The sequence below is a fragment of the Mangifera indica genome, chromosome 10 (assembly GCF_011075055.1).
Source record: "Mangifera indica cultivar Alphonso chromosome 10, CATAS_Mindica_2.1, whole genome shotgun sequence".
NCBI classification, from domain to species: Eukaryota; Viridiplantae; Streptophyta; class Magnoliopsida; order Sapindales; family Anacardiaceae; genus Mangifera; species Mangifera indica.
The window spans coordinates 6,898,260-6,911,772 of record NC_058146.1 but is presented as its reverse complement, the minus strand read 5'-3'; the positions used below and the strand labels follow the sequence as shown (position 1 = coordinate 6,911,772).

The 13,513-nt window shown below is 29.4% G+C and overlaps 1 protein-coding gene across 1 annotated transcript; it reads left to right on the top strand.

Moving 5' to 3' along the window:
* Positions 1-3,294: 3,294 nt before the first annotated feature.
* On the top strand, positions 3,295-5,371 carry LOC123226908 (fasciclin-like arabinogalactan protein 16). The gene is made up of 3 exons (XM_044651474.1): positions 3,295-4,716; positions 4,929-5,037; positions 5,180-5,371. Exons 1-2 carry the CDS (start codon positions 3,432-3,434, stop codon positions 5,000-5,002), a joined length of 1,359 nt encoding a protein of 452 aa, XP_044507409.1. The 5' UTR covers positions 3,295-3,431; the 3' UTR covers positions 5,003-5,037; positions 5,180-5,371.
* Positions 5,372-13,513: the final 8,142 nt, after the last annotated feature.

Here is a 13,513-nt window from a genome sequence, read left to right as displayed (position 1 = left end):
TATATTTGATAAATTTTTATATATATAATTAATTATAACATGAGAGTATTTTTATCCTAAAAATTTAATAAGTAAGGATAAAATTATAACAAAATTAAAACTACCTTTTGATAATATTTTAATATTTAAAGTAAATATAGTAATTAAATTATTTTATATATTACCAGTTATATTAGCCTCAATAATATTTTAGTAATGCCCTTTAAAAGAAATTGTTTGCATATTCAAATAAATTATTGTTGATGTGATTTTTGGTCATCAATAAATATACATAATTCTAAGTCTTGTGTAAAATATGCTACAATAACAGTAATTGAAATTTGAGAAAACTCGCTTAAGTCTACTACTAGTGTTCGAAATGGTAAGTTGTGTCAAGTAAAAAAAAGATGAGACACAAGATTTTTTAAATGGTCGGGTTGGATAATTGGAACGTCTACATCTGCAATATTCTCACTAGTGTGAATATAGTATAAGAATAATACAAGTATAGTATAAAATTGTTATAAGAATTATTAAATAAACTTAATATAGAAGTTATAAAATTAAAATTTAAAATGTAAGTAATTTTGTAGTAAGTTATAAAAATATGAGTTAAATTTTATAGATAATAAATTAAAACTTTTTAACTAGCCATTTATGAAAATCTAATATAAAAAGAGACTTAGTTTTAGTTAAAAGAAATAACACATACAAATTGAAAAATACCCTAAAATATACATACATTCAACATTTTCTCGCGAATTCGGATCACCCGAAAGGTTTTTCATTCAAAGGACAATCTAGTGTTATTTAGTCGTAAATTCAATTAGTAATGGCGGGATGTTGGTTTTAATATTACACAAATTTTATTTTAAATTTCTATTACGTGCATTTTAGTTTTTGTATATAGATATAGGCTTAATTTATGTATATCATTGTTAAGTTACAAAATTAATAGAAGAACAAACCACAATCCTTAAATTCTGATTCAATAAAAATTTTGTAGAATAAATATATATTTGAAAGATGTTTTATTAAAATTAAAAACATTGAGTTTTCAAAATGATTTTAAAAGAGAAAAATAAATACATATATAATTAATATAATTAAAAATTATAATTTTCAATTTTCCAAGTTAAGATCAAATGCAAGTGTACATTCAGAATATATTTCAAAAAAAAAAAGAAATTTAAAAAATCCACATTATTTTCATACAAAAGAAAATAATAAATTATCTTTTTTTTTTTAGAAGAAAAGAGAAGGCTGAAAAAAAAAAAGTAATAAGGGTGTATATAATTAGACCGAATTAAGTTACTTAAAAATTATAGTTTGATTTGGATTGATAAACTTTTGAAAAATGATTTTCAATTTTGATTGTAATGTGAACAATTTTTAAACCGAGCTAAACAATAAACTGTATTTTTTAAAATACATATAAAATTATATTTCTCATAATTTTTTAATAAATAATTAGATATACAATTTATTTTTTCATATTTATTTTGTCTTTTTTTTACATATATATTTTATATTTATATTATGTTTTATAAAATTATAATTTTATTAATTTTATTAAATAATATGTATTTATAAATAAATAATTTTAATATGCTTGGATCGTAATTTAAATTGAATCCAATCGTATTTTTTAATTTGGTTTGAAATTTAAAATAATTTGATTTAATTTAAAATTTTTTCAAATCATTTTTCAGTTTTATTTTATAATCAAAGAATCTGTTTGTATTTATTAAATAAATAGATCTAAAATATAATAATAAAATTTATAATTATTTTATAAAATAAATTAAAATTGTATAAATATAACCAAAATTTAAATTTAAATATTCTTTTTAAAAATTTTAATACCCTTTTATTATCCGTGAGAGTTTAAACGTTTTTGTACTGACCTGGACCGTAGGCCCTGATGAATAACTCAAACCTCTCGTGCAGCATGAGCATGGCAAAGCAATGCTGTGAGCTGGGATGATGGTGGCAGACAATGTAACGGTGGGTGAAACCTCGGGGTTTAATGGCTCTAAAGTTCACGCAAGCCACGCGCGCTACAAAGCGACGTGAAGATATAGGGTTAGCATAGAAACAAGGTCATTTATTTCTCCCTTTGGCGCCACCGACAGAAACCTTCTGTTCAATCAAGTCCAAGCCACATACGAAGTTCACTCAGTTTTGGCTTGGCCTCGGCTTCTTCACTCACAGTCACAAGTCATTTTTTGGTTGTAATTAAAGCAAGTAAATGGAGTGTCATATTCTTTGGTAATGTTTCTAATCAAGTGGTATAGTGAAATATGTATTTAAAGTTGGCCAAATAACTATTTCGCACCAAGTTTTGGCCGAATTTAATCTATACCTTTAATGGATAAAAAATTTAAACACCTATTTATAAATTAATTATTATTAAAATTTTTAGTTAAAAAAAAAAATAAAATTATTATTTTATCTTTAAACCTTACAACCATAATAATTTATATCATTTTTCTTTTTTAGTTTAAAAAACTAATGATTTTCTCTATGATTAAATTTTAAAAAATTTACTTCTCCCCATTTCTATGTTTTATCTTCAGTTGATTATTTCCTCAAATCTAGTTAACGATTTTCTCAAATTTGACTGATGATGTTCCTCGATGAAGAATTATCCTTCGTCATTTAAATCTGGATGATGTAGTCACGAAGGAGTACAAAGTGTTATCTTTCGTCGTTGCATTTGGATGACACGACCTTTTATCATCCTTCATCGTGTCTTTTAGATGACGAAAGATGATACTTCATCGTCCTTCATAGTGGTGGATAACTGCTCTTTGTAGTTAGATAAAAAAGATGGATAGAAAGCGTCAAACGTTAACCAGAGTAATAGTGTCTAGAGAAGGGAAACAAACCCTATAAGTGAACTATAAACTATTCAAACTTTGAAAAAAAAAAGGTGAAGTGTTAGTTTTTAAAATTTAGGAGAAAAAATGATATTAATTTTTAAGATTTAATGATAAAAATAACTAAAAATTTTAACAATAATTAATTTATAAATAAATATTTAAATTTTTTATCCATTGTAAACATATTTTTAAATTACTCTAAAACATGAGTGGAATATAGTACTTTTATCATTTTAAGTTTACTATTTTTTTATCTGTTAAATTTGCCATTGTTAAGTCAAATACGGAATGAATGACATTTAATGGCTCAACCCTGAAGCCAAACAAAGCCACTATTTGGCTGACGTGTGGTTCCCACATCCAGCCTGTCTCATCTCGACTCAACACTCAGTACAGCCTTATAGTCTCTGTCTTAATAATATTTTCACACATCGACAACACCTCACCTCACAACTACATTAACATTTCATCCTTTCTTTACCTTCCACCCACTTCTTCGTATCGTTTACAATCATCAATCTTTCACATCTCCAAAATTGTTCTTTCTTCTTCCCCTTTTTCAGCCTCATGGATCTTAACATCTATGGCGGCAACATTTTCTTCTTCATTTTTCTAATCTTTCTTTCTTCCTCCACGACGGCCGCCACATTGCCCTCTTCCGCTCAAATCAACTCTAACTCCGTCCTCGTCGCTCTCCTTGACTCACATTACACTGAGTTGGCTGAACTCGTTGACAAAGCGCTTCTCTTACAGACTCTTGAGCAAGCTGTTGGCAAACACAATATTACCATTTTTGCCCCCAGAAATGAAGCCTTGGAGCGCCAGCTCGACCCGGAGTTCAAAAGGTTCTTACTTGAACCCGGTAACCTAAAGTCTCTTCAAACCCTCTTGATGTTCCACATTCTTCCCAAACGAATCCGATCTTCCGAATGGCCCAACGAGAACCAACCCGGGTCAACCAGGCACAATACACTCTGCGACGATTTCGTCCACTTAACCAGCAAGAGTTCGGGAAAGAAAGCGATTGGTTCAGCCGAGATTATCCGACCTGATGATATTATTCGATCCGATGGAATTATCCACGGAATCGAACGGCTGTTAATCCCCAGATCGGTCCAAGAAGACTTCAACCGCCGCCGTAGTCTCCAGTCAATCGCCGCCGTGCTTCCACAAGGCGCGCCGGAGGTGGACCCAAGAACTCACAGACTGAAGAAACCGGCGGCACCGGTTCCAGCCGGGGCCCCACCGGTTCTTCCCATATACGATGCCATGGCTCCGGGTCCATCGCTGGCACCCGCACCGGCTCCAGGACCGGGTGGGCCACACGGGCACTTCAACGGCGAGAAGCAAGTGAAAGACTTCATTCACACGCTGCTACACTACGGCGGTTATAACGAAATGGCGGATATTCTGGTAAATTTAACGTCGTTAGCGACGGAAATGGGACGACTAGTTTCCGAGGGTTACGTTTTAACAGTTCTGGCGCCAAATGATGAAGCCATGGCTAAGCTGACGACCGATCAGCTGAGCGAGCCAGGCGCGCCGGAGCAAATAATATATTACCATATAATTCCGGAGTACCAAACGGAGGAGAGTATGTATAACGCGGTGAGGAGATTCGGGAAAGTGAAGTACGATACGTTAAGGTTACCACATAAAGTGACGGCGCAGGAGGCAGATGGGTCGGTTAAATTCGGGTCTGGGGATGGATCGGCTTATTTATTTGACCCGGATATCTACACGGACGGCCGGATTTCTGTGCAGGGAGTTGACGGGGTACTGTTCCCGGAGGAGGAAAGTCCGAAGGTAACGAAACCGGCAAATGTGAAGGTTGTTACGAAGCCAAGAAGAGGTATGTTTTGCTTAATTAGTGTTAATTAATTTTTGTTAAGTAGAGATTATGCGGTGAGGTTAAACTATGTCGGTGACAAGTAAATGTGATAAAATTTTAATAAAAAATTAACGGACTTTGTGTGGGTCACAATGTTGAATTCTCAGCTGGCATTATGGTTTAATTAATTTAATTTGTTGCCTAATTACTTAATTAACATTAATTAATTGCAGGGAAATTGATGGAATTAGCTTGTGGAATGCTTGGAGCTGTTGGGCAGGATTCCCATTTCATTACTTGTCAATAATTGCATTATTAAAGTCAAAATTTGTAGCCACTCCGGTGAGTTTTCACTTGATCCTGTCGAAATGCCAAATTCTAAAAAATTGTATATATTTATTTTAAATATATAAATAAATATATATTTATGTTATAAAAAAATATATCTGAAAATATTTATTTATGATATTTTTTGATTGTGCAGTTGGAGGAAGAGGGGGATTGATTCCTGGCTAAAATATCCCACAGGAAGGAAAAAAAGAGAGGGTTTGATGTTATTTTTATTATAAATACTGTAATTACATATCATTTTTTAATTTTTTTTTTTTGTTGTAACACTAAATGCAACAAATTTGGAAAGCTATCTTCGTTTTATATCATCAATTGCTTGCGTTAATTAATTTTTCTCAGCTTTTATCTTTTTTACATTTATTGAAAATTCAATTCGGGAAAATGAAAATAAAAATAAAAATGGGGTTGGTGCCCTTTGAAATTTTCATATATTTTCTGTATTCACTCACCTGAAATGTATACAAATTGTTCAAAAATCGTAATAATTGAAAATAATAAAATTTCAAAAATTTTATGCTGATTTATTATTATTTGTGTATTAATTTATATTTATTATTTATGTATTAACATGAATTTATTATTTGAATAGACAATTTTATTGTTTTAGTAATATTATTTATCAAAATACTTATAGAGGGTATTGGCGAAGATTTCTAAATTAAATGATAAATAAAAATTACAGAAGTATGAATATGATAACATCTAAAAAGGATTCTAAATAAATTATTAATTTTTAAAAGTAACAGTATGAATAAATAAATTATCTATTTATTTTAAAAATAAAAATAAAAATATATAATAAAATAATTTTAAATTAAAAATATAATAATATTTTATTATATAATAATATAAATAAATATATTTTTATTTATTATTTAAAATAAATATACGAAATATTACTTTAAATAAATAATGGGTGACTGAGACATCACACCTAATGATTATTTGTCTTCATTTACAAAAATTAATTAATTAATTAATTAATTAATCATTATCATGTCAATTATTTTGTTAACACTTAAAACGTACAAAAATATAAGTCTGACTTTGACAATTGGCTTCAAGCCACACAAAAATGGGTATTTCATAAGGTATTTAAGATTTGGAATAATCTTGGCGAGTATATTAATATTTCATTTATTTTAAAATTAAAATAAAATAAGATTAATTTTAAACTTGAGCTAAAAATAAGGGGAGATACTTAATTTTTTTTTTTTTTGGGTTCGAATTTTACAAATATGATATACATATTAAAAATAATTAATAAAATTCGAATCATAATGGGTTTCTACCATATTTGGAATGGGATTCCGTGTTAATTCAATTATCAGCCTTCATAAAACTGGTCAAATTAAATTTTAAATTAAAGAAAAATATTTTTGTAAAAAAAGGAAATAGCTTAAAGTTATCAAATCAATAAATAATTTCATCGTTCCTTCACGACACAACAAGCTATATCCAGCTTGCAATTTGCGAATTTGTACTGCAGCTATAAATATACCATTATTCCCAAAGGCTATTTTGGTAATTTTCATTACTACCCTATTCTCAAAATAAAAATAAAAATGTAATTTTTTAGCCTAAAAGAATTCATATATAAAACCTTTTTAAGGGTTTTGGAAAATAGTAAAAGATAATAAAACTTTATATGGTCCTAAATTTATCAATCTCCTTTTAAATTTAATATTTTTCCCAAAAAGAATAAGGTAACCCTTTAATTTATTAGTAATTATAGTGAATTTGCATTCCCAATATTATGCATGTGAATTAACTTCAAAAAATGGAAAAACAAAATAAACAAAATAAATAAACAGCTTGAATTTGCTGTCCATCAGGGCTTTGGGTCAGCTTCACCTTTTGTTGACAACAACCTGACTTAGCCGAGAACTTATCTTATGCACAAGAGTCCAGTTATTAAGCATAGAGGCTTCCAACGATTTATCCTTTATGAATAATATACACTTAATTTTAATTATTTAAAAAAAAATAAAAATTGGGGGAGAAAGAAAAGAATTCTTCTGTGAAATAGACGTAAAAATAATGTTGTCAATGTTTGTGATTTGTATATATCAAATAAAAATCTTTAGCATTATTTATATTGATGTGATTTCTCATTTTTAACCAATGTATATAATTTTAAGTTTTATATAAAATAAATTAAGATAACAACGATTAAAATTTAACATTTTATTTATTTATTTATTATATTGTATTAAAATACAAATTAAAAAAAAAAAAAACAGGGATAAGAAAATGAGATATAGTTTTTAATTGTTTAGGAATCACTATTTGTTTTGTTTTTTTGGGCGTTTGTCCCCTTCTTTTTACATTTTTTTCCTCTGTATTTTATACAACTCCGTGAGGAAAAGATAATTCAAAATTATAATTCTTAATTCAGTTTAAACAGAAAAAGAAATACTGCAGGTGTTTGAGACACCTTGGTAAGGAAGGTAAATATACCTTCTTGTTTGTTACGCGATATTAGAATATTTGTAATAGTTTTTGAATCGATTTTGATCGGAGCATAGTCATTATCTCAATCTAGAGAGACCTTCCTTTTTCTCTTTGAAGTGTTAAGTAGGAATGATCTAACCACTAATTTCTTGTTGAAACATCTAGAGTTTATTCAAAGACGAATCTCAAGTAGGATTACTGTATAACAATTACCCTTTAATTCTTATAGTACGAAGAGAACTTCAAGAATTTTCTATTGCAAAAGAGATTTTGTTATGTAGAAATTTATAATTAAATTTAGAATATGACATGCAAGTTGGTGCTATTATGTCTCCATATGCTTCGAGCGATATATCCATCTCATTGTTTCACTTACTTAGAGAATACGATTGGACATGCATTGGTTGCATCTTAGGATCGTTGATATGTGTTTGTAGATTAGCTCGAATTGATAGGATGAATTCTCTTTCACTCTTGTGTTTTTGTTTATAGAAGGAAAGAGAGAATGACCTAAACTACACACATCACATAAGGTCTTTTCTCTTGATTTCTTCTATATGCATCCTCACAAGTTCTCTGCAAGGTTTTCCTTTATGCAGATGAAAGTTGAGGTCTTATTCTAAGTCTAATGAAGACATTTGGAACCTGAATCCTTTATTGAAGAAAACGAGATAGAAAGTGATCTTCGCATTGACTTTCTAAGTTCATTGTTGGGTGGCTTATGTTTACCTATTGCTACACCCAATGTAATTATACACTTTCATAATCAGACATGGAGGTCTTTGCCATGATGACTTTTCTTATATGGGTGTGTAATCATCTTTCCATGAACCTTCACAATCCTAGTGCATATTTCTGTTTTGGTTTTTGCGTCAAACTTTATTTTGACTTCTCTTCAGGAAGCGATATAGGAAGTACACTCACCTTATTGAAGTAGAAGTTAGATTGCAAGTGAATATTTTGTTGAAGGTGGTTCTTATGTCTTATGCATTTCTATGTAAAATTCTCTTGTTGCATAGCGTGTTTTAAAGGCTTATATTGTACATTTATAGGCTTTCAAGTTGTGTTATCTTATTGGATAATGAGAGGGTTTGACATGAAGGTAGACCATGGATTCGTATAAAAAGTTCCTACTTATAAGGTAGAACTTGAATGACTTAGAATGGGGTTACTATATATCATATCTCATCTAAAATGGTCAGAGAAGAAATCTAAATAGAAATGTCAATACATCAAAGGCCTATGCTTGGAAACTTTCTTTCCTCATTGATTTTGGTAGAAGGTTCCCGAGGGCGAGTCTAGAGAGTGACTTCAAATTAAAGAAAAGCTCAAAAACCAAAGTCGGGGTGATTGTCATCTCTTCTTATTTATGGAGCCTTTTGTGCACTAGCTTCCTCTAGAGAGAAAAAAGGTAGGTCTTGTCAAAGAGGTTTGCTACTTCATCTTCCTTTGTATTGGTAGACTTTGTATCTTAATTCGAGTCACTTTGTGTACTTGTGGATTGAATGTAGTCACTTGTGTATTTGCGGATCAAATGTTTTTGCATATATAATTATAATTGAATTTATTTAAGTAATATTCTCGATATTTTTATCTTCATCTATTTTGTCACCACTCTTGTAAGGATTTGTTTATACACCTTTTTAAGAGATGAATGAGCATATATGAGAGATAAAAGTATGTTCAAATATGAGAATAGCTTGTGAAGGGGTAGTGTAAATTTACATAAAAATTAATAGGATTTTGGGGTGCCCCCTACTTATAAAAGAATAACAATGCATTATGTTTTTAAGAATAATTAATAGGATTTCTTGTCACTAACAGATATACGTAATTTCAATCTTTGCACAAGATAAAATACAATAGTAACAGTTAAAATTTGAGAAGACTCAGGTAAGTCTACTATGATGTATCAAAGATACATGAAAAAAAGGAAAAAAAAATAAGATACCAAATTTTTAGCATGGTTTGGTGTGATGATCGGAATGTCTACGTTTACGGTATTGTTATTGATATGAATATATTATAAGAAAGTGATAATTTAGTGATGTTTTACTGTTAAAAATACTCTGAATTACTTAAAACTCACCCATAAACTTTTTTTCAATTCATTTAAAAAATGTTAGGAGAGATAAAATTTTGGAATATATTGGGTCCCTGCTTGGAGTCATTGAGTAAAGCGATAGAGTTGTGAAGTGGACAGCCTAACATGAAAGAAGGCTAAAAAGTTTGTAAATTGAAAGGGAAAGAAGGTAGCTTATGACTTTTACACAAAGCTTCTCGGAAAGATGTGCCCAATTAAAAAGTAAAAAAAATTGTTAATGTTTGGTGAAAGATTTCAGTAAGATTTAGCTAAATCTTATCTTTGCTTCTTAGCTTTGAAGGATCGATGACATAGCATTGACGTCAGTGCTAGAAATCAATTTAAAATGAGTTTAATAAATATATTTCTTAGATATTATCAAACAATGAATATTTTTAATTTTACATTGCAATGGATAGGCCGGACTGGTTTTGACACAGTCTATCATGCCGAGTTTAAGATTTGCACAATTGTGCATTTTTGTATTGGATTAGCCTGAAAAAAAAGAAGAAAAGAGGTTCATGATACAACCTGTGCTACAATGAGACTATTTCGTGTAGGACTTTTAATGAGTCAACCTGCGAGTTTCTAGTGGGCCTGTTAAATATATATATATTTTATTTGTTTTCAATTTTTTTTATTAGATGTTTTAAATTTCTTATACTAATATTTTAATTTTCCCCATAAGAATAAAGATAAATAATTAATAAATTTAGATTATTCACATTATTTTTTGGTTTTTTTATAAAATTAATATTTAGAACATTAATGAATACTTTTAGATTTCTCATGTAAATTATTTGGATTCAATATATAATAATAAATAAATAATAAAAATTTTAAAATAATCAATAATTTTAAAATATAATTATGTGCAATATCGTATTGGACCCCCACAGGTCGTGCCAAAAAAAAGGGGTTCAACTTGGGCCTCAAGCCGACCTGGCCCTAACATATCTGTTTCTAGTTCATACATAGTTTTATAAGTAAATAATTTTGAAATAATTTTCTTTAGATAATGCATATTTAATATAATTTTAATTGAAATTTTCCAAATCTAATGAATTTACAAAATAAATTCATCAAAAATAACAATAATATTATATATAAAATAATTCCTAGATCTGTATTCAAAAACCATGATTTAAATATTCTCCTAATTTTCTAGTTTCAATTTATCATTTTAATCAAACAAAAATATTGAAAAGAGTTTTAATTAAAAATTTAAAATTCTAATGAATCACGAAATAAGTCCATTCAAATCCAAATAACAATATTACGCAAACAAAATAAACCCTAAATCCATGTTTATAGATCATGATTTACAATCCCCCAATGTTCCGATTTCAACTTTTTCATCTTCAAATTTAGATTAAATTATACATAAAATTAGAAAGTGAGATCAATTAAAAGAAAGGGAAATTAATAAAAAAGAAGCCCATTTTGTTGGGGCTAAACGATATTTGTCAACATTATATGCATTTTTCAAATATAGCCATGTTCAAAACGTAATAAGTAATTTACTTTCATTTTTATCTTTGAAAACTTTTAGTCAGACTGTTGTAGAAGTGATCAATCATATATTGTTATTTCGTCAATTTCTACTATTTTATAACTAATTTTAATTTTAAAATAATTTTTTACTTCAAATTTATATTATTATGGAAGATTCATCTGATTCTACATTATAATTTGTCAAAAACTGATTAAAACCAAATGTAGTGTAACACCCTGCCTCAAAATCCTGTCTCTTAAGGTAAAATGCTGCTTAAACATAACCAATAATCATGCATATATAGTAATTTAAACATCTAAACATCCAAAAATTATTGAAATAACCTCATGTATAAATAATCATAGCAAATAATATCATAATCCCAAGTGTCAACACTAACCAAAATCAAATAAACATTTATGATGTGTGTGTGCTGAAAATAAAAATCTAAGTTTAAACAATAATAATAACATCAAATAAAACTATCATATGGTCTACAATAAGTCTGTCCATTTTATGTTGCTTAATCACTAGCTGACTATCTCATAATCGTTACGCCTATGTCTCTCACCTGTGAAATTAAAAGAAAGAGGTCACACCAGCCTTGAACACTAGCATGAGCACAATATGAAATATTTTTATGGTGAAAGGGAGATGAGTTCTCAACCATTCATAATATCATTCTCGATTGATCAAACTCAATTAAAGTAGGGAATCAACACCCTAATCATGTGACTAATCTCTAAGGCTATTTATGTTCTAGTTATCCTACTATAGTTGTCAATTGATAGACTAACGGTTATATAAAAAACACTCAATGGATGCCAATTAATAGACTATATATGTTTTGACAAGTCTTAAGCCAATCAACAGACCCTCAATCCCAGCATGCATACTGGTTGATACCAATTGACAGACTGTCTTTTACTTTATTTATAAGTATATGTCTATATCATGAGTACCCTCTTATATCAGTTTATCCTCATATATCCAAAGTCTTATGTCTCATGAGTATCGACATGTCTTATATTTTATGGAATATCTATGTCTCTAACGATATTCAATCACTTGAAACTATAATTTTATTCATCTTAGTTGTTTCTCACATTTATTGGGTGTACATGCTTCTAATATTCATTCCCATACAAATTCTCTCTCTTAGGAACATCTCAACACTTCAACATAGCTATATTTCTTTCTTAACTCGATCAGAACATTTCTATGCATGGTTGCTCATTAAGCAGTCATGGGCATCCATCATTCATCTTCTGCATAACCATGCACTTGACCATGTACGAGTGTGCATTAATCCTTTGAATGAACGATCACAACCATTTAGTTAGTCATCCATGCTTTCCTCAATGCATGAGTGTGCATCCTTCGTGTGTACAACCATGCATCCACTCTTCATGATAATTCTACTTCTTCTTACAATTGTGCCAACTATAAAAGGTCTTTTTGTTTTTTCACAATGAGGTATGGTCATGCATCCCCTTCATGCATGAGTGTACGTCATGAACTTTGATTTCATGATTCAGTTCAAGAGTAAACGTATTGATATTCTGCATGATTGTCCACAAAAAGATTCAAGTTTATGAGAATTTTTATACAATCATGCACGTCTTGGTGCATGAGTGTATACCTGTTCTATAATCTATATTCTCACATTGATGCACGATCATGTCTGACTTTGGCATGGTCATGCATCATATTATGGGGTTGAAATTACAATCACTTGTTTGTGTTCCCCTTTTTGCTAATACTAACACAACAAGAAGCTATCATTAAATGTCCAAGGCATAACAATCTTACCAAAAACACATAACATCATATTTTTGACAAACTATTTGTCAACTATGTATAAAGATGCATTCATAATAAAATTAGGTTTTTGCAATATTAATCACTGGTGTAATTTAACACATCTTGATATTCATTCAACATAGTTAAGATCAAACCACAAGCATACAAAGAATCCATTGACCATTGCATTTTCTAGAAATTACAGATTTCTCATGCTTTCAATTTATCCATTACAACAAGTCATATAAATAATAATCAACATCAAGTTTCAACCTCTTTAGCATGCTTATAATCAAAATTTTGACTCATCCTTAGATCAAAATCAAGCAAGACAATTCTAGAATGAAACCCGTACTTAAATTTTTTCCTCTTTTTCAATCACTAGAAAGCTTCTTACTTTTGCCAGAAATCACCACCATGGTTACTAGAAGTTTAGAAGCATGGAATCTCCTACTTATTTGATTTCCAAGCAAGATGAACTTGTTTATATTAACTCTATTTTATCCTTGTCAAAAAATGTCGTGGTTGGCCAAAAATATCCTTTGTTGGTTGGATAAGAACAAAGAAAATTTCGGGTGAGAGATTGTATATGAGAAAAGTGACTAAATCATATCTAGCATACCACTTTATAA

What these genes read in the sequence shown, in the direction of transcription:
- LOC123226908 (XM_044651474.1), top strand. Translation starts at nt 3,432, where the DNA reads ATGGATCTTAACATCTATGGCGGCAACATTTTCTTCTTCATTTTTCTA. An exon ending in TGTTACGAAGCCAAGAAGAG is followed by an intron (nt 4,717 to 4,928) that starts GTATGTTTTGCT and finishes AATTAATTGCAG; the next exon opens with GGAAATTGATGGAATTAGCT.